Source organism: Carcharodon carcharias, chromosome 12 (genome assembly GCF_017639515.1).
Source record: "Carcharodon carcharias isolate sCarCar2 chromosome 12, sCarCar2.pri, whole genome shotgun sequence".
NCBI lineage: Eukaryota > Metazoa > Chordata > Chondrichthyes > Lamniformes > Lamnidae > Carcharodon > Carcharodon carcharias.
In genome coordinates, this window is record NC_054478.1 from 32148244 (window position 1) to 32171350 (window position 23107).

The following is a 23107-nucleotide window of genomic DNA, read 5'->3' on the forward strand; positions in this document are numbered from 1 at the left end:
TACCTCAGGGAGATTGAGGCGCTTTTGAAAAAAATAAATGCGATAAAAATTTAATGACTGTGTAACATGAGTTGGGACATGTTTTTATTTTTCAAAAAAAGTTTTTATTCAATTTGTAAAAGCATTAGGAAACCTCATCCTGCTTGTGGATGAGGTTTCCTAAAAAACCTAAAGGCTGCTTGGCCTTTTTGCCTGCCAGCCAACCGTTAGGTTGGGTGGGCAGCATAAATTTGAAATTAATTAGTTGCTTAATGGCCTCAACAGGCCTTTTAATTATTGGCGGGCGCACAGCCGACTCCGGAATACACCTGCCGAATGAAGCATGGCGAGACAGCGCAATGACGTCAGGACCCACGCCCAACGTCATCACGTGTCATTTTATGTTCCGGTGTTTCGGGCCCGTCCCCGCACACCGAATGTAAAATCCTGGCCTATAGTTCTGCTCCTCATCCACATAGGTAGCAAGCACCTCATTGGACAAAATCAGGGGTTAAGGCTCCTGCAACACTACTTGCTGATTCCCCATACCTGCCCAACTCCCAGTCACACCTCTCCTGTCCCTGACCATTGGGCAACTCAAGTTCTGCCTAGCCTAAGGGGTGTGACCACCTCCTGGAATAAAGCATCCAGGTAACTTTTCCCCTTCCTGATGTCTCAGACTGTCTGCAGCTCAGCCTCGAGCTCAATGACTCTGAGCCAAATCCCTTTGTATTCTTTGTACTACATTATATAGTGGGTCTTAAATTGACCTGTATGAATGCACGGTACTTGTTTTGGGGACAGCGTTTTAAAGAAATGAATGCTCTCCTGCCAGAACCCATCAGAGGCCACTTTAACCTAGCCCACCCAACAAGCAACTGTCTGGAATGGATTCACTGACTATTTTACACCCCATCTGATTTTATTGTCCATTGACTTCAAAATCAGGCAGGATATAAAACAGGCACCAATTCCATCCTGCCAGTTTCCAATCAGGTGAGCTAGGTTACAATTAACATGCTGTTTTGTCTATAAAATTAATCACCCACTTAGTTATTGCCATACCTGATTAAAAAACAAATATCAAGAGCATGCTATAATACATAAAACAACAGATCTTTAGAGATGAAACATAAAGTGTGGAGTATCTCATCCTTGTATTAGTACTTCTTTGGTTCTCATTAGGGTTATGAATATTTGTGCTGAAGGAACAACTTTCTGCTTTGGGTCCAGATCCACTGAAGACCAGCAAAAATTGGAAATCTGAATAAAAGAACAAAAAAATTCTGGGAATAAACAGCATAGAACAGCACCTTTGGAGGGACTCAGGCGAAGCAATGATTTGTGTGTACATTCTTCTTCAAAACAGCTTTTAAAGATGAATACACACCAGAAATATTCACTTAGCTGTTCTAACTAAGCTACTGTGTGTTTTCAGTATTTTCTGTCTTTGCTTGACCAAGGCCTGGGCCAAGATTAACCAAACTAACTTCCAATTGGACTCTTAATTGCCAACATTACCACAGTCTGGGTTGAACTTAAACACAGGTCCCAAAGGTGAAAAAACTGTGCTGATCCACTGGATTATCCAATGCCCCCCCCCCCCACCTTTGTAATCAATCCATAGTTTCAGTTTGTTTGTTCACAGCTGTAAGCATTTAATCAGCTCAGGATTCCATTGTTACCAAGCATCTATATATGACCCATGAATATTTCAGTAGCTTTGAGGCTTCTATGTTCTGTAATGTGACATTAAACAACTTTGTAATGCAGTCCAAGACATCCACAACTCTATATGCCATGTAACCTCTGATCTGTTATTTGTACGTATTTATGCTAACAGTCTGGAAGAAGAATAAGAACAGCAAAGAAACAACAGAATGATTGGTGAAGAAAACAGGATCAAAAAGCACTACTACCTTAGTCCTGGAGTCTCCTAATAGCTGATTGCAGCAAAACAATTTGAGGGGAAAAAGTACAAAGAATCATGTCAAATGGAGAACAATTGAATATTTTCACAGCAGAACGATGAATTCATTAAAGCAAATTAAACACAAAACAGGTAAAGCATTTCAAAGATGATCTTGAGATGCTTACTTTCAGAAACCCTTAAATGATTGGTAGCAAGATTCTGGTATTTTCCCCAGCACCCATACCAAAAATTGGCATGAATATGGTAAAGGGTGGTCAATGGTCATCGTGCCTTTGTACAGGTCAATGATAGAATAATTGTCTTTGCTTCTTCTCTGACAAAATAACCATACTCCAAGAATGTATATAAATTATGGGACCTGGAGAATCAGAATTCATTCCATAGCAATGGCCTCATTCTATCACTATCTGGTGCCATTCAACATCAGAAGTTAACGCCATCCCCCAATAAAAAAAACTTGAGTTTTATTTTGTTTAAATAGTGGGTGGAGGGGAGGGGGGGGCAGAGGGGGGAAAGAGAGGGGGTCCCAACACTTTATAATGTCCCTAGATTCCCCCTCATGGCCTCAAGTTCTAGGATGTGAGGACACAGAGCGAGGAAGAGAAGGCAAGAGCAAGGGCACCACACAGGATAAGAGAGCAAGATGAGATCAAGAGGAGAGAGAGGGAAGAGAGCAAGGAGAGAGAGAGGGAAGAGAGCAAGGAGAGAGAGAGGGAAGAGAGCAAGGAGAGAGAGAGGGAAGAGAGCAAGGAGAGAGAAAGGGAAGAGAGCAAGGAGAGAGAAAGGGAAGAGAGCCAGGAGAGAGGGAAGAGAGCAAGGAGAGTGCAGGAACAAGAAAAAGAGAACAAGAATCTAGACCATTCCGCAGCAAGGCAATTCCACAGGGAAAGCAATTGCTGACTCTAAGAACAGGAAAGCATTAACACAACAGTTTGAAAGACGCTCAACATTGGAGTTGCAAAAAGAATGTACAAGAATGTGCAATTTACAGAAATGCTATTTTTAGAGAAAAGTTAAAGTAAATTATTTACACTCAATTAGTGATGATGTACTCCACAGTTGAACAGTCAACCAGTGTTGATAAGACTCACATGAATGAGGGCAAACCTGGGCATGCTACTGGATGGTGGCCATTATATATGCATTTATAATGCTGCATGTGGTTAACAATCTAAGGAAAGACTGGTTGTGGGCGGTGGGGGGATGTAGGGCTGTGTGATGGGGAAGCAGAACATCAACACTGTACCAAAAGCAAAACTTCCCAAATACATTAAATTCCACCATCAGCAATATAAAACTGTCAAGAACCACAATTATATGTAATGATAATCTGATATAAAAATATTAGACTGTCAAGCCACTAAATTAGGGCTTTTTGAAAAAATGTAATCAATAATTGCATTCAAAACGATATAGTTTGTAAGACTGGACTTCCATTTCAGTTTTGCAGTTAACGACTCAATCATTTATTACCAAGGCATCTGCAACGGCAGCCTCCACCTCCGTGCTTGTATTGAGAACCCTCATGGCATTTACCGTGGGAGGCAACCGACCAGCTTGTCCAAGCCCATATCGATCTAATAAAAATTAAAATATAAAGTTAAACTAAGAGTTGTTAAAAGAGGTTTTGTTTCTCAAGTTACACCAACTTAGGCCGACGAGAGCAGTTATTGCGACAAACAGCTTTGACTACGCTATTTAAAGCTGCAACATATGCTACCTTAAAATCAGAAGTTATTTCTCTACCTCACTCCCACCCAGACAAACTTCAACAATGATGCAATTCAAAGAGTAATGAAAGTCTAGCCAACAATCTTACAAAAAGTTAAATTTTATTTCTAATAACATATTGGAATCATTTTCAAATAGAAGGAAACAAATTTTTGGTTTGAATATACTTGGTGCAAATAATTGTTTCCACTTTGGCAATGCACTACAATATTGAGGTTTTTAATTACAATCTGAGTATGCAAAAAAGGAGTCAATTGCTGGGCTCACCACTGTATCTGGGTGAGCTGGTTAAAAATAAATTTAGCACAAAGACTTGGGTACAGTTCAGTGTTCTATGGTGAATTAGAAAATGGTAATGAAAGCACCAGTATAAAATTAAGTTTATTTTGATTGTTGCTAACTGCATATTTAACTACATCCTCATAACAGGTTTGCTTAATACTGAAACTCAATTTGAGAGACTGAACATGTCAGTTGATACGAAGTTATCCCTTTAAGTAATATGCCTTGATTAATGTTTCCAATGATTGGGAACTGGGCAACAACTTTCAATTTTATATAGACGTAAATTTCTGCTGCATTTTCAACTTAAGTTGCCTCTTTATTATGCATCTGTGCATAATATGTCCCACTTGGGACATCTGGACCTTTCTCAATTTTTTCAATGATTTTGCTTAAAGAGGTTGAAATACTCAAATACATCTTTACAAGTTAATAAGATTGTTTGAGCTTCAGGAAAAGTAGGCTGATTATTATTAAATTTGAGCTGCATTTTGGTCTGCATTCAACTGATATATTTTGAAGATATCTTTTATTACGGAAGGTCCAATCCTTCCATGCAGGGAGATGGCCAGGGAAGTGGACTGCAGTGTAAGTTTCAAGTCCAGTAGCCATGACCATGAATAGCATCACTAGCACTACAATAATCTGTTATCTGCACTCACACTCTTCTGCAGTGCCTGCATTACCAGTCTGCACATTTAATGGAATACATGAAAATAAAAGTTGCGTGGATTCCAATAGTAATACTGCTGAACAAGTATTTCTTCAGAAATACTGATAGCAGAAGCCATTCAAATATGCGAGCTCTTGGAAGAGAGTGGCTTCTGCTCATCACCACTCTATTGGAATATCCAGGGTCAAATCCATCTCATATACATGATAACATGCACCAGCATGTGCAAATTAGGGGCACTCAAAGCTTGGAAGGTGTGGGGAGGGATAGAAGAGTAAGCAGAAAAGCAGCAATTATTAGCCAATGAGGGTAGTGTCCCAATAGATCACCTGCAAATTCAGGGCAACAACCTTCATATTAACAAAAGCCAGGTTACGTTAAGGAGTGTGTTACAAAAGAAGTTATACATAATCAGTGTTAGAACTGTAACCTTGTTAGAATCAGTAGCATTATAGCAAGGAAGAACATTTTTCCAGTCTTTTGTTACAAAAGTGGATAGGCTTTCCATTTAATCTAATTCTGGTTTATTTTACTGCAAAAGATTCCAGAGGATGCTCTTTATTACTTTAAAAGGGAAATCAATTGAAGCCATGCAAAATTATTTTCACTGCAGTTGAACTTCAAGATCTAGTTGATAACGACATGGTTCAGTATAATAAAAATCCAGGATCCAGACAAGAGCGGAATTAGTATAGTTGAAAAATGGGGAGGATGAGAATGGAGGTTAACAGAAGGGAAGTAAACAGAATAATTATACATGGCTCTCAGGACAATCCAGATTTGATGGGCCAAATAGCTTTTGTGCACCAAATGATCCCCCGTTTTTAAAATACGCCAATAATTACTGGATTAATGGACATTTTGTTGCTAGCTATTTTAAAGAAACTATGTATGTTGAGGTGGATTCTCAACTTGCTGCCCAGATGTAAAATTGGTTTTGTGAATTGGCTGCTATTTAACAGAAACCACACATTTTTCATTTCTAATTTTACACCAGTAGCAAATTGAAAATTTACCACATAAAGCTGTGCATTGACAAATTTGCAATTAACTGGATGTGAAACTTGTGTTGGCCAATAAACCCAGAAACTAACTGCTAAATTAACCAAAAATGTGTCCATGGCAGGAATGATTGGTACTTGTGTACAAAGGTAGAAAATCTGCTGTTGGTAAATCTTTAGGACATCAACCTGACTACATGCAAATGAACTGGAAAAAATCTTTCACATCTATCTTCATAATCAAACAACTATCAATTTCACATAAACACCAAAGAAAGCCACACTGCCATCTGGCAATTATGACAAAGTGAGCTTTTCAACGACAACTGCTTCTCAGTATTTTGAAGTTAATAAATGTGTTAGCAGTTCTGTGACCTGACTGACATCATGCAATTTCAAAAGCTGATATCTGTCTGAAAATTAAACAATCAATCCTTTTAAGGGCAGAAATAAAGTCCATTGTGGCATAAAGTAAAAACAAATTAGTAATGACTACCACAGAGTACAATGCCAAATATCATATTTCACCAGAAAATATTAATGGTGCAACTGAAATAATGAAGACTGTGCACACTATGACAAAAAAGCTCCATGAAGTGTACTGTTGGTATTGGGCAACCATAATTGTCATCTTTCCCACAGAGTACAAACACTTTCTTTGGTTTTCTCTCCACCCAAAACTGTACTGGATGGTCATAAATTTATTCTTGAGATATCCATGTATCTCAAGTCTACAAGGATCACAACACCCTTGCTCCAAGTTTTTTCTTTACAATCTTGTAAAAACGACAATTATGATTACTCCTATTTATGCAACGTGAAATGACCATTTGAAAAAATAAACTGCCTGCAGTTAGAAAACCCCAATGACAAATGGGAAGAAAAAAAAATGGGGAAATTAGAACAAGCATGCAAACAGCACTTGTTCACCTGGCTGCCCAATAGAATCAGCAGTGGAGAGTGCGCTGGTGGACCTGGAGTGTCGACGAGAAGCTGGAAGCAAAGTGACACCCTGAGTTAATAAATTTCCACATAACACTTTCAGCTACACAGGTGTCAATGCTATTAAGCAGTGAGATAAAAGAATTCAAGCCTTTTAATTAAAAAAAAGGATTTCCAACCTAGGTGCGACAGGCTGCTTGACTGCTGCTTTCAATAGAGAAAAATGTTTGCAGTTGAAATAAATTTGCAACTTTCTTTTTAGGCCATGTATACTTAACAGATATGAAGCATGAACCATGCCCTCAGAGAATAAATTGTTTTCAATTAAGACAATATCTTAGAAATATTAAATGTCTCTCATGCCTTTGCTTTGCCAAAAGCAACATTCTCTTTAATGGAATGAAGTTAAAAGGTTTGGTGCAAAGTTAGCTCATGGTGCATTATGAAGCTGAATACCAAACACATTCAATGAAGTAGAACGATGCTGCGTGCAGATGATGCTTGCACTTCAAAGGGCATATTTACGTTCCAAGTGGACTGACATTAGTTCCTTCGTACACAGTTCAAACTTAGTTTCCGGAAAAAAAATTAATGCCACATACAGATGAAGTAATAATTGAAGTTACATACATGTCACAAAGGCTTTAACCCATTTATAGCCAGGGATTTTTCCTACTTGTAAAAGAACGTGTACTTGGAATAAATAGTTGAGTTTTTTTTTAATAAATGGCAGCAAAATTTGAAGATGAATAAATGCCTGAATTTTCAAAAAGAAACAGCATTACATGCATGTATGAATAAATTCAGGTTACCAAAACAGAATTGGCAACCGCAGGCCTACTTGTATATCTCACCAAATAAACAGCTCCAGAAAGTAAAATACATAGCTAGTGACTTTTAAAAACGATCAACTGAAAAGTGCAGGTTAATCCTCTTTTCATTGTCATTTTGTTTCAGAATTCTGAATCTCCATTAAGGCATTGTTTCACAGTAATCTAAAGCAATATTTTTCAGGCTTAACACAAAGTAAAAGCACCCAATATCACCATGGTTACTTTTACATTTGAGTTTAATGGGGTGCTCATTCATGCATGAGTCTCATCCAGCTGTCAGCAACTCTGAGTAAACTTGCCAAATTCACCAAGACCAACAGTCTGAAAGCTCTGACAATAAAAAAGCACTTACCAGGGTTTGGCTTGAACCAATCCACCAAGTCTATTCTAAAGTTTAACTGCTAGCAATAAGGTTTTGTGCTGCCAATGTCATAATCAACCCAACAGCTGCAGACCCCCAACCCTTCCAACCAAAACAAATCACCAAGCCCAAAAGCATAAAAGCAACTGAAACTGAAAATATTTAAAGCTACTTGGAAATTTGGAGCATAGTGCTGCTAAGGAGAATGTTTCTCACATTATTGCATTGTCCTTAATACCAAATACAAGACATAGCTAGGCCACAAGTCATTTTGAAATTTAACAGCATAGCACAAAGAATCAGATGGCTCATAATTTAAGAGAGCACTAGATAGGAGGGGAAACAGAAATGACAAGCTCTGGTCTCTAATGAATTCTTAGATCCGGACTATAATTAATTAACTGTTAGCACAACTGAAAAAAATGCTCTCAGAATGTGGGCAGTGCAAGCAAGGCCATTCTTAGTTACCCAGGAAAGGTAATGTTGGGTCTTCCCATTAAATTGTTGTAGTCATTATGGTGATAATGCTCCCACCATGGTTATTAGATAGGGAATTTCAGAATTCTCATCCAGCAATGTTGAAGGACTATGGCTATATGCCAGGTCACAATGGTTTGCAATTTAAGAGATTATGGTATTCCCACAAAATTGCGCACTTGTTCCTCTTGGTAGAAGACCCGGGGAAGGAGATGCTGTTGAAATAACATTGGTTATGTTCTTACATTATATTCTTTAGTGCAGTGCATTCTGTATATACCACATCCATAGTCCACCAGTGATGGAGAGGGCAGATATCAAACCCAGTGGCAGGGTCTCTGATCAGGTGAATTGCACTATGTTGGGTATTGCCAAACTTCGAGTGTACTTATGGCTGCCACTCGTCCACGTAAAAGACAAACATTCCTTCAAACTCCTGAGTTTAAGTAAGCCTTGCAGGTGGTGATGAGGTTTTGCGGGGTGGGGGTGTAGGAAGTGATATATTTGTCCCAGTATACTCATCCGCTGTCCTTTTCCTATATACCATTCTGTGGATACGCCTAGCACAGAATATCATCTGTGACCTTAGAACATTGGTGGTGGGGGCACTGCGATCATCATGCAACTGAAAGCTAGGAGAAGTGGTTGGGATTTCTCTTGTTTAAGGTACTTACCACATAACACTTGCATGACAGCAATGTTTTCTGTCATCTGTTTACTCAAGCAAAAATAGAAAATGCTGTAAATACTCAGCAGGTCAGGCAGCATCTGTGGAGAGGAAGAGTTAACATTTCAGGTCCACGATGACCCTTCATCATTCTTTCTCTCCACAGATGCAGTCTGACCTGCTGAGTATTTGCAGTATTTTCTGTTTTCATTTGATTCCCAGCATCTGCAGTGTTTCGCTTTGGTGCCTCTTAGCTCAAGTCTGGATGATATCAAGATCGTGTTGTCGCATGGGCTGGCTCAATTTCAATGGAGTTTTGAATGATATGTAATACTGTGGAATGTCAGAAAACAGTTCTACGCCTGGTCTTATAAGAGTCATTAATGATGCAACTGATGATGGTTGGGCTAAGAACACTACCTTGAGGAACTCCTCCAATGATATCCAGAGGCTGCATTAGCTACAAACACAGGTGTGATTCTCTTTGACCCCCACTATCTTCAATTTTCTTTGGTCTCCTTGATACCATATTTGGTCATTTGCTGTGTTGATGTCAATGGCAGCTACACTTATATTTCCTTTGGCATAAAGCTCTTGCCTCCATGTCGGGATCAAAGCTGTGATGAGATATGAAACCAAGTAGTTTTGAACTAAACAACTAGATATGGATGAGCAGACACTGCTTCGTAGCACTATTGGTGATTCCTGCTAGAACTTTTAATGATAATTGGGAGCCAGCTGACGGAGCAGTTGCTGAAAGATTTGTCCTGGGTTCTTTAGAATAAGACATGCCTGGGGGATCTTCCATGTTGTCAAATAAATGTCAGTGTTTCAGCTGTATTGGAACATCTTGGCCAACTCTGCTGTTCAGATCTTCTGCAATATCACTAAAATATCATCAGAGTCCACAGCCTTTGCTGTGTTCAGAGTACCCAGTCAATTATTGTCACATGGAGCGAACAGAATTGGCTGGACCTTGGTATCCATTTTAAGGTGTGGGCCTCAGGAGAAAGCTAAGCATGATCATTTACCTGATACTTATGGCCGAAGAGATGCACAAACCTCAGCTTTACCTCCTCCGCTCACTGCTGCTACAAAGGGCCAAATGCCTACGTGATAAGTACTCCTCCACTTACAGGTTGGGCTCCACCATGGCTCAAGGATGAAAATGCTTATAGAGTCATCTCCTCCTAAAAGTTGCCTGGCTTCTCATCAGCATTCTAAACTGGATGTTTTAGCGCCACAGAGTTTTACTCTGATCCTTTGGTTATGGGACCACTTTGCTCTGTCTATAGCCTGCTGCTTTTGGCATTTATTATTTAGCTCTTTGTAACAACTTCACTAGTGTTAGCACATTGAAATCCCTCACCCGAATGTTATTTTGTACCCTTGTTTCCCTCAGTTTCCTCAAAATAATGTTCAACGTGTAGAAGCACTGATTAATCAGTTGAGGAGGTGCAGTAAATAACTTGCATGACGTTTCAATGGCATCAAAAGGTCTAGATTCAATGCTCAGAACTCCTAGGGCTAAATATGCACTCAACTGTACATCACTATGCCCTTAACTCTAACCTGTTGCTGCAACAGGGGCTATCTAGCGATGATGATAGAAGATCCTGGAATTGTGGCTGACACATATGATTCTGCTGGTATAATTATGTTCAACTGCTACGTAACTCGTCTGTGAGATAGTGATTGTTTACCACAGGGCTGTTTGCTTGGCTACTTCAGAGGGCAATAAGAATTAACCACATTATTTGGGTCTGGAAGTACATGTAAACCAGACTAGGTAGGGGTGACAAATTCTCTTTGTTCAAGTCGTAACAATTAATTGAGCTTTATCACAAACTGTAAACATTCATTGTAAGCTTTTTTTTTAGCGCTAGCACACATTATTAGATATCTATTGAATTTAATTTTGTACTATGCCAGTGATATTTCAATTTCTTTGCTAACCCAGTACTAAAAACAAAAGGCTCACAAATATTTAAACGTCAATCAATTTCACAGCATTAAGACCTGATATCCTACAGTTTAAAACACATACGTACACAGAGTAGTTATAACATAGAAACAGGCCATTCATCACAGCCAGTTTAGGTTGGCGTGTACCCACGTGCGTGAGTTCTAATCACATTTACTAACTGCATTCCCGTATCCCTTCAATTCCTTTTCCTTCATTCACCTATGCAATTGAATCTCTAATGTTAAAATAATTTCTGCACCCAACACCTAACCCAAGAACTGAACGTCACAGCCTCATAACTTTCTGAAGTTTCTCCTGTCCTTTGCTTTAAATCTCTTACATTTAACCTTGTATGTATGGCTGCGAAATTCTTGGCACCTGGAAAGTGTCTGCTTCTGTCTACTTTGTCCCAACCTTCCATAATTTTGATCACTTATCATTTCATTCCATAAACTGCCCTGTTATATTAAAATCCCCATGAGCCAACTGTGCTTTTAAATGTGTTGCCCTGCAACATTGAGAGTTCTGATATGCAGCTGACTTTTACACCTAAGTGTCCCCTGAAAATGCTGCCTGCGATATTATGTTCTGCTTACAGCTATGCACCTGACAAGTTTATGTAAACAGCACATCAGATAGCATGTATGTATCATAAATTTCAAAATATTATGACTGATGGCTTTGGAAAGTATATTTACACATCAGTCAAAGCTGGCTTATGATAAATGCATTCAACCTGATGTCTGTGGATTTGAACAATGTTCTCTAATTAGTATTCATTATTATACATGTACTTGATAATACAAACCATGATCTATCAAGTAGATATCAAACATTGAAGCATTATTACTGCACCGTGAGCAGAACATGTAACATGCAAACATAATATTGATGTAATGTTACATTTAATAATGCATCTCCACTAACCAGGCTTAAAAGATATTTAATCCTGCTGATTCCATCAGCTTATCTTTAGAAATATTTTGTGATTACAAAGTCAAGTTCAGATAAGGGATTGTTTGGTCCATCCGTCTACATAACAATTGTTAGAACACTTCAGAAATATTGTGTGTGTGACTTCAGTGGCATAGTAGGGCAATATATAAATATAGGTGCATTTTCTCTATCTAGCTCATCACTTCCCAGAAGCCTATAGCACCTCGATCAAAGCAGCTAAATGCCTCGAATTATTGTGTTTGTGCTTTCACTACCCCAGCTGAAAGATTTGTTTCAGGCTTTTTTTCTTTCATGGGACAGGGGTGTCACTGGCAAGGCCAGCTTTTGTTGTCCATTCCCCAATTGCCCTCGAACCAAGTGGCTTGCTAGGACATCTCAGAGGGGATTCAATCACTTTGCTGTGGGTCTGGAGTCACACCTAGGCCAGACCGGATAAGGATGGCAAATTTCCTTCCACAAAAGGACATTAGTGAACCAGATGGGTTTTTATGACAATCGATAATAGTTTCATGGCACCATACTGAGGCTAGCTTTCAATTCCAGGGGATTTATTAATTAACAGAATTTAAATTCCACCAGGTGCTGTGGTGTGATCTGAACCCTTGTCCCGAGCATTAACCTAGGCCTCTGGATTACTAGCCCGGTGACATTACTGGTGCCACTGACACGTAATTAATCATATTCTGCACACATAAGCGCTTATTGATGTCATTCCCCAATTTACTTTTCATTATTATTATGAGCTTTCTTTAAAAAGAAAATAACTAATTTACATCAATACCCATGGTACTATTTTAGTTAGACTTGGGGTCATGGTTTAATTTTATATAGGACACTGGATTTAGGTTTTACTAATCCAATTTACATAGCTTTGCAAGGTTTGTCTCTCATTTCACCACCTTTCAAGGCTGAAGAATCTGATCTTTTCAAGTCTTCCTTCATAATTCAATATGACAACATGATGAATCAGTATCAAGGCACTACTCTGCACAGCCTCATGGACTTGGGACATTTTTCTTGTATCTCAGTGACCAGAATCAAGTGCAGCCTTAGCAAGGCATGAGTGGTCAGGCTACTATCACTTCTAGCCTTATTTCGGCCTCTTCTCTAGCTTTTTTTTGCACAATTCACTGAACAAGCATAACTCAATTTTTTCCTTAAAATTCACTTCCCTGTTTAGAATTCCAGAGAGCAGAATGTGCAATGGTTAATGTAACATGAGCTGGTTACAAGGAACAATATATACTCCACTCACCAGCATTTTATACAAACTAAGAGGTATAAGGCTATAAATATCTGTCCTGTTCAAAATTGCAGCAGCGCTAAACAATGAAAAACAGAGTGTTCAATTCCTTGAACTTGGAATGAAGTGTTCTCTCTTCCAGGACTATGTTTTACTGCTGCTTTTTATTTAATCCTGTAATTTCCAGTTCAGAACAAAATTGGGTTTTTCCTTTATATTTGGATAAACCAGGTTTAACAGGTGTCAGGAGGCTAAGATCTTTCACTCTATTTTTATAAAATATATAGATATTCTACTGGCTAACTTCTAAAATTTAAAAACTGGACAAAGACTTTAAAAAGGCTGGAGCTATGTCTGCCTGTGACCCTGAACAAAATAAACTTTCGGGCAATATTAGAGAAACTGATACCTTGTGATGACTGAAAGGATGCTAACAACCCTGTGGGCTGCAGACACCAAGTTCAAAAGGGATTATACAAAGGCCATCTACATTTCATGAGCCAGGCTTGGCCACCAAAGTCTACTGGTCTGCTAGGACAAAGGACCCTGCAACCTCCTTTCAAATTCTTAATGATTGGAACATTAACCATCTCAGGAACCCAGACAAAGGAATATACACCCTATGATAAAGCCAAAATGGAGAGGTAGGAGTCATGTGACATGACCCCACCCCATTCCCACCCCCGACCTGGGAGAATTAATTATACTGTCTTGCTGTACTACCAATCAGTCTGCCATCTTTCCATTTACTAAGCAGCAGCACAGAAAAAGAACTCTGTCCAGGTTTGAACATTTGGCCCAATCTACACTGTTTCTACTGGAACTTTTGTGCCCATGCTTACAAGGCTAATTCATCTGTCCATGCCCCTCTCATAGTGGAACTCATCTCTGCTGGAAAGGTGAATTATCCAGCATCAGTTCAGCCTGCCCTCTGTGAAGGGATACACCATTGGACTTTTGACTCTGGACTCACATGGAACAATACTTTACTCTGTGCCCTGTAAATCTTTCTTTCTCTATCCCTCTTTTATTGGCGAATGCACTGGGGACTACATAGAAACACCTCTTCCTTGCTTGACTTGTGCGCGAATAAGCTAACCCTCCAAGTTCAGCCTACCTTGTGTTTGCTGTGAGGTTATTAATAGAAATTGGATCACACCAAAACTGAGGGGTTGGAAAATACACCACCACTTATAAAAGGGGAAAACAAAATCAAAACACCTTTCTGTTTACGGATGGGTGATGAGAAGAAATCAGGGTTGTTTAAATTAAACTCCTTCCTGTCCAAAACACAGGTAAAATACATACAATTACCTATGCCACAATAAAACTAAAATGTACACAGATCCAGGAGAAACGCCAAAATATATAGAAATGGCTAATTTTGCTCTACCTGCAATAAATTGTATGGCAGACAAGAATAACTCTAACATTACCATATCCCTTTTATGTACCACTATTAACACAAACTAAAATAACTATATTTCATTCTCAACCACTACCTGCAATGCCAGTCAGGTCTGTGTTAAATTCAGGACTTCTCAATCAGAACCCAGTCAGTAAAAGCAAAATAACCTACAGCAAAATGACATGATTATTTTTCATGCTGAAGGTCTGATGGCCTTGGTATGCTTTGGAAAAAAAATGGCAATTTATACCCATTCCAATATATTACACTATGTGATTTATTTGATGATTATTTGCAAATACTTTATGATTAGTGGAAGATCAAATTAAAATTCAATCGTAACAGGTAATGTGCAAGATTTTGCTATTCTTTGGATGTTAGCATCTGAAGCATTATGCAAGCACAGGCTCACTTTCATAGAGGTAGTTCAATTTCTATGAAATATTACGGCTTTGTAATGCACAAACTGTAATAATTATCTTTAAACTGAATTACTGGGGTCTGATGTGTTGAAAAAAAAAGCAGAAAATATTCACTCAACTATGCAGCAATAAACTCCAATTGTGTTGGCAGAAGCAATACTATTAGGGCTTGCTTACCAGCAGAGGGAGCAGCATGCAAGAGGACAGGGAAATTAAAAGAATAGAAAGAACAAAAGCCCCCAAATAAAATAAGAGAAAGACCACTGCCTCCTGGCAGTAACCTCAATAAGTCAAAAGGCAGGGCAATGCTTGCCAGAATGGCTCTTATGCCTGTCGATACTCACCAAGTGGTGCAAAGCCCCTAACGGGGCTTGTATCACGACTGCTCTCACGGCTCGTATCGCGGCTGCATCCCTGACTCATGCTTGGTCGAGGGATACGGCTGCTCCGTGCTAGCATGAGTTGAGAAGAGTGGTAAAAATGTGAAGCTCATTACAACTATGTCTTAAGTGAAAGATTCCACAATATTCGTACCATTAGCATTCAACCACTGATGATGTTTTTAAAGTCAAACAAGAATAATAATTGTGCTGGATGACCACCTATTAAACAGTATAAAGGATCAGTTTACGAGAAAACAGTAACAAAATATTGATAGTTTTACTTCAAATTAATACAGGATGCAATCCCTTTCCCCTCCTTTTTGTGGCAGGAACATAGGAAATAAGAGGAGTAAGCCATTCAGTCCGTTCAGCCATTCAACTAGATCGTAGCTGACCTTCTAATGCCAACATGCTTTCCAATATTTTGCTGTATCTACGAAGTTTTATCATAATTTAGTTATATTAGTAAGCCAATTAAATTATAAAACTTTAAAAGTTGACAAAAATCCCTGGATCAAGTGTTTTCAGCCACTGGGTGGATGACCAAACATACAGCAAGTGGTCGGACAAGAAGGAAATTTGCATCCTCTCAGCTGCAAGGAGGAAAATGGAGAAAATGAGAAAAGTGAGCGTTTGCTTTCAGTGGATGGTAAATCAATTCAAAGTATCACTGACCAAAAGAAATAACCCAACATACCAGCTCTGAAAGCAAATTGAAAAACTTCACAGAATGAAATGGTTCTTTTGTCACTAATTTGGATATAGTCGGCTTAAACACTAAATCAGTGTTCCACACAGTGAAAGAGGTTAAGAAACACAAACCAAAAGCTCCAAGATTCAAACTCCATGCTCTGCTAGATGAACCAACATGAAATGGGTAAGAATAATGGTGCTACTTTCAGTATTAGTAGCCATGGACAAATGATTGGGAAATTGCCAGGGCTCCCATTCACCATTGCTGTCCCACAGATATAGCAAGTGTGCACAAGCTAACTTGTGTGGTTGCCTGTAATACTTCAATCACATAACCCAACAACCTCACCAGTCTATACATTTTAGCTATTTTGGCAAGGTACAGGAGAGCTGCTAACACCAGTGGAACAATTCCCAGTGTGAATCAGCACTTTTTTTAAAAGGGAAAAATGGCAATTAGGTTAAAAATATGACACCTTTCATTAAAGTAACTCAAATTTGCACCCAACACCAACTATAAAAGCCCTTTACATTTTCCTTAAAATCAATGTTCTTCCATCAGTTTGAATAAACTTAGATATTAAAAAAAGAGATTTTTCAAATATTTGCTTAAGGTAAGGCTACAATTCAGAGTTAGGAACCGTTTCCCCATTTCCAAACACCCTGACTTGTACACAGCAAATCAAATGAGATTATGTAAATTAGGGAACTTTGAGAACACTATTTCATATAACACATTTTTAATACTAGACTACAGAACAACCACCTTTAATTTACTGATTACTCGTTGATAGAGGTAAACTGCCAATATTGATGCCTAATGACCATGTGACTACACTTTTAATATAATGACCTTTTCTGCATTAATGAGGAGGAAGGGGGGAGGAACAAATTTTATTTGAACGTTAATAAAAGGCATTAGTTACAGTACTTTTTAAAAAAAGAAAAAGTCCTTTTATAACTTGCATCGTTTTTTTAGACATTTTAATGAAATACCGGCATTGTCTCATTTTCTCCTATATATTTCAGCTAGTGTGCAAACCAAATTAAAAACATTGGATTTAACAGAGCTTCAATGTGTCTAGACATTTAAATCAGAAATAATACTTTATAGCTCATACATGAGAATGTAAGGAAAGAGCATAAAGATGTGCAACATTTCAATTGTTACATTTGCCTCTGCAGCAGTTTTGACAATGTACAGATTAAGTACAACCAATTACCTCTATACTACAAACTACTGGAAGAGATTCAGCCAAATATGCGAGATGAATTCTATAGAAGAGACCCTGTTAGCACTGGCCAGAAGTAAAAATAAACTTCAATACTTTCTTGCCTTAGAATTTTATTTGCATACACATTTTTGATGCTTACACACCCACAGTAGTCAGTTTGTGGTGCTGCACATGAGGATTCAAAGCCAAGTATAGTCTTCAGGTGAAGCAGGGTTACAGGGTGAGGAAAATAAGCAGGGTGCACAGATATAATGCAGTCCCCAATTTAAAGTCATACATTCTGTTGTTATTTTTATATTTTCATTATAAATTCTTATCTGAGTATTAATAATGAAAATTGCCCATGTAAACTTGTTATGCAGTAATTACACCCTGCCTATGATGTGCTGCAGCACTTATACTGGGAGGGGAAAGGAGAATAGTGAAAGTGTAATTACAGCATGTCATATATATTCTTGTGCCGACATCAGTACATCTTCCAGACATAATTAAGCAATAAGTTCACTTTAGAAGGCACATTAATAAACATCTGTGGTCTGGATGATTAAATCTTACCCAAGCCCAATCTGTTGGGGCTGGCTTCCCTACTGCATCCCTGACTGCGAGGGATTTTGCTGCGTTTCTCGGATGATTGAGGCACTACAGATACTCTCTGCGGTCCACTGCTCATGCCGGAATACGTGCTACCAAGGAGTTTTCCAGGTGAACTGGATCTGCTTCCAGCTGCAAGAATAAGTAACAGGAAAACAAGTTAAATATGAAACCTCTACAAAGGGAAAAATAAAGTTGCAGCGTGAGAGAATTTATTACTTTACAATAAATAAAACTGTTAGCTCATAGAATTAGCTTTTAAAAATATTAAACAAGCAAAATTTGCATGTTATTCAATGTTACTGTGAAACCTGTAAAACACTGCATTGTGCTAATAGTTTTTATAATTGAAGGCTGAAATGTCTGTAGATTCACTATGATTGAGATAATAATTCAATCTGAGTATAAGCTTGTTTTATGATTATTTATGATTAATATTCAATTTCTGAATTTAATGCCTTCAGTGCTTAACCAGCCACTGCGCATATTTAAAATGCCTACAGGAAAGTACTCATGGTTCCAAATTTCATGAAAAAAGAAGTGGGGTAACTGTTAAGAAATTAAGTGGTTTACAGGGGCCAAAAAAAAATCAATGTTTTTGCAAGAAAATATTGAACGTGTTAAAATGACCTGATTATAACAACAAATGGAAGCAATAACTTTTCAGCAGATTAATTTATTCTCATAGGTGAAGAAAAACCTTACCGCCGGCAGGATTAGCTGATCTGGATCCTGAGTATGGAAGCAGGTAAAAGGGATAGGTGCAAGAAGTTCAATGGAAAGATTTTTAAAAATGCAAAGACTACTAAGAATTGTCATGGTCATCATTTTGTGCTAAGCTTTTTAAACGTCATACAGGTGTTTATAACATTTTGGGTTTGTTTTAGTGTTAACTGCAATATTAAGTGTTTTTTCATCAATGTCTGTACAAATACTGACATACAAAAGTAGAAGCAAGATTGCTCCAACTGTTAAAGTCAAACAGAAAATGAATTACCATATTATATCACATTAGAATTACCAGCTAACCTTATTTATTTCTCTCAATATATTTTGTAATGTCACCTCATTGATTCAATTTACCATGACTGAGGTCAAATAATTCATCTTTTTGCACTCAAGTTTTGAAATTAGCTCTTTAACTAGTGATGCATGCATCACAGTGCAGCCTGTTAAATTTTTTATCCATCTTTTTTAATTGGCAGTTGCTTAACACCTTTTTTAAAAAAAGGTAGCTGGGAAATGAAATTCCATATGAACACATTATGCATTATTACGCTAATATGTTAAAAGAACCAAATTTAAAGAATTAGCATAAATATTCTGGAAGACAAAAAAAAAATCAGTTGAAGGCAGTAAAACATGCAAGGTTTAATTACAATCGTCAGGCATACTTCCATTCCTGTCTGCTTCTCTAAAATTGTAGTCATGTTAGAAAATCAACACCAGAAATAGCTGGAAAGTGAAAACATCTTTCGTAAAGCTACTGGAAAACAAAATATTGTGGGCAAACAGGTGGTTCATCAAATTGGAACATCAATGTGCACCATCAGAAAGTCAGAAAACACAGATTCAATCTGACTCTGCTAAACTGCTAATTTCTGTACATTAAAGAAGGAGGAATCAAAGAGAGATAAACTGTTCCACAGACAAAGAAAAATCAGCAAGGAGGCCTTCATTGGGTCACTGCTAATGGACTGTGAGGCTACCAATAAGGGTGGCATGAAGATTGGTCTGGAAAGCAGATTTCACATCTGCCCTCTATGTGGCAGAAGTGCGCCGTTAAACACAACTAATTAAATTCTTCCATGAAATTCATTCCCACTGCACTGGAATGGTTAAAAAATGCAGATACAGCATATAATTCCCAATAACGGTGAGAATAGAATAGAATTAAGCTTAATGCTTTATTAGCAATAGGTAAAGTTTAAAGTTCCTGGTACTTAGACATTACTACAATTTGCAAAATTTACTTGGAAGCATTAATTTGTTTCACTTACGTTGAGACTGAGATACTACTTTAGCTCGGCTACGGCCTCTGGTATCAGAGGGTGTACTGGCTACACTGGTGGCACTCCCAGCACTCTGACGTCTAGAGCGCACTCGACCTGTGCACACACACAAATATAGTCAGTAAGAGAAAAGAATTTAAAAAAATTCACAGCAACTAACAGCCATCAAATAGCATTATCATCATTTATGTACCCTTTTCACACTTCAGCATATTAGAAATGGTTCACAATTGGTGCTACAACATAGGTTGTATTTTAAGTAATCCTAGGTCTTTTTTAAAAAAATCAAGTATTGAATTACCAATATTAAGAGACTCAATGGTTACCCAAGTCTTTATACTGATGCAGAATATCAAAGCAGTTAAATTTAAGGGGGTAACAATAAAATGGTCAGTGCAAATTGGTATTTTGCCCACACAGAAGAATCCAAAACGCACAGTTTTGCACTGCACTTGAAGTGAATATATTTGCACAGCTGAGGTCATAAATATAGATGGGAGATTTCCAATGTGCTTCAAATCAACAGAAAATAGACTAAGTAAAAAAAACACAAGCAGCAACAATGTACCTGTAGAAGTGAAGAAAATACATCAACCCAATAAAAATTGTGGTGAATTTGAACACAAAATCAGTGTTATCTTTTAAATATAATGAATTTGCTCTATTAGCCATCATCATGCCTGTTGTTAATCCAATATTGTAGATAAATTTTATTCTACTTCACTCCAAGTTACTAAATTTAAAAATGATTCAAATACAAAAGCACCAGGAACTTGCACTACGTACAATAGGAATTGACTACACATAAGCACATAGGTACTTTGAGTGAGAGTGAAACATACACGTAACACACTGCAGATGCCAAAGTAAAATGACTGCAATAATTTTAAATCATTCAGATTGGAGTTGATTTCATTCGTGATGGGAGGTTTTCTTAAACTATGTTATATCTTAGTCAACCATGAAATAAGGTTTGCATTTCCACAAAATACTTTGCTTCAATAATTCAGAAGTAATTTAGCTTGCCTGACAAATATATTGCTGACCATACTAAATGGTTGACCCTTGTCAAATCCATCAATACCACCTTATCCACTAGATGGTGCAATTGTCTACCCTATCCTTCCTACCTGTTAACTGCGAGAGAAGGTAGAACAATAGCCCAGATTCTGCGGTCAGTAGCGAAGCAGAAGGGTATGCTGGTGATTGTATTTTAAACTACATTCTACATGGTGTCCCGGCTGCAGCATGGTATCATCGATGAGGTAAGTCGGTATGGTGCAATTCCAAGAAAACCACTCCCCATTTGACATTGTAAGCTGAAGACAAGCCACTCGAGGTCTACCTTCAGCTCAATGAAAGGTAAGTGTTTTTAAGTGTGTTTTTAAAAATTGTGTTTATTCAAAGGCGATACACAACTTTCAGATTTGAACAGAAGTCGGCTCCCGATAAGTTGTGGTTCCATTGCAAGCCTAAATTGCAGCGAACACCTCAGTGTTCACTGCTATTGGGACAAGAACTGAAACATTGAGGAAAGAAAGGTGGCCAATTTCAGGAAAAAGTGGAAAATCCCTCTAAGAATCCATGTGACAAGTAGGCTTCAGGAGACCATGGCAATGCATTGTTTATCACTAGGCAAAAAGAAAGTAACCCAATGTCAACCTTGGTTAGAAACATCTCTCTTCCTTTTGAAGGCAAGAATCTAATTATCCATTCTTATCACTTTCACCAGTAATCTGTTCCACGTGGTAGCTATCTTGATATAATAACCACCCCACGGCATTTAATCTGCATCCTTCCCTGCGTATTTTATAGGTATGGTTTTGTGTCCTACTGTGTCACGAGGATGAGGTTTCCTAAAAAACGTAAAGGCTGCTTGACCTTTTCGCCTGCCTGCCAACATTTGGATTGGACAGACAGCGCAAATTTGAATTTAATTAACTTTTTAACGTCCTTTTAATTGTCGGCAGGCGCACTGCAAAATACAGTGCGCGCCCGCCAAAAAAATATTGCAGGACTGCGTGATGACATCGGGATGCTCACCTGACATCATCGCGCGTCATTTTATTCTCAGCCAAAGTGTGCTTGTGCACACCCGCCGAGCGTAATTTTCTGCCCCAAGAGATCCATTATCCTTGTTGTACTCCTCTGCACTCTGTTGCTTCAATACTTATCACAAAATATGGGAGCTAAACATAGCAGCATTCCAAATTCTATATTTAAATGATTAAGTAATGTCTTAGTTTGTTCCATTTACCCAATTTCTGATCCAGCCAGAATCTTTTTAAAAAAATCTTTCAAATTTACCACTGGCAGTATAAAGGAATAAAATGATTTCAGGCTGCCAACAGTTCAGCAATTGAAGTACAGTTAAAAATGTCAGACAATCCAACACTGTTATCCAATATAACTCTCAAAACCTTCATCACGTTTAACATGTTTGGTTTGGAGAATTGTGTGGAGGTATCTTTTACATAGTTATCTTAACAGGATTTATGGAATTTTCAAATTCCTTTGTTATAGGATATAACTTGCCTTTGTAGAGGTTCCCAACCATAGATTGATTAAACAAATTAAATCATTTTTCAGGAAGCTGGTTTAGCCCTAGGTCAAGTCATCCAGCAAGTGTGATTTTGTAGTTCCTTCATACTCAAAATTAAAAAATCATGTTGCAAATCTCCACTTTCAGCTAAGACACAGAAATAAAACCCATGCATACTACAGATGGTGATCACTATGGTGAAACTGTAAAATACAAAATACGGGAGAATTACAATGCTGCAACATTACACTTGAATGTTCCAAATGGATTTCTGTATGGTGGCCAATGATGAACATCAACAGCTAATTTGAGAGTGTGTTTATATATTGTCACAAATAGAGCAAGAAAAATTTACAGGAATAGAGGGCAGTGAGGCCATGGCAAAATATGAACAAGAGGAATTTTAAAATTGAGGCATTGCTATACTAAGAGCCACATTAAGTCAGAAAGCACAGTGATGTGTGAACAGGATACAAGTCAGAATAGATTTATTTTTTCCTTCTGTTAGCATCCAGAGCATCAAAAGTCTCCAGCTACTCCAAATAGATTGCTCTTACATTAAAATTATAAACATAAAAAATATGCAATGTTAAACAGAAATCCAAGATGCTGATTTTAATATGATCACATCAACAGCAAAATATTCTTTCTGCCACTGACTGAAATAAGAAGCAAAGGAAGAATAGTTTGTGACTGTTCAATATCTTATGTGAATATACAGTGATTTTCAGGAGGCAAAAAGAAAATGCCAATTTAATGTTTTGATAAAACAGTTC

At 37.9% G+C, this 23107-nt stretch overlaps 1 protein-coding gene across 9 annotated transcripts in view; it reads right to left on the reverse strand.

Annotated features, from left to right (window-relative positions):
* The window catches only part of clasp1a (cytoplasmic linker associated protein 1a), a 307929-nt gene that overhangs the window by 91782 nt on the left and 193040 nt on the right, over positions 1–23107 (reverse strand). For 7 of the 9 annotated variants that reach the window (XM_041201534.1, XM_041201538.1, XM_041201540.1 and 4 more), the window contains exons 20-24: positions 19778–19885; positions 17742–17909; positions 6530–6592; positions 3386–3489; positions 1899–1922 (exon numbers count right to left, since the gene is read on the reverse strand). In XM_041201534.1, the coding sequence (XP_041057468.1) occupies positions 1899–1922; positions 3386–3489; positions 6530–6592; positions 17742–17909; positions 19778–19885 (467 nt within the window). The remainder of the gene's footprint in view (positions 1–1898; positions 1923–3385; positions 3490–6529; positions 6593–17741; positions 17910–19777; positions 19886–23107) is intronic. The other 2 variants (XM_041201541.1, XM_041201539.1) reach the window with 1 other exon arrangement.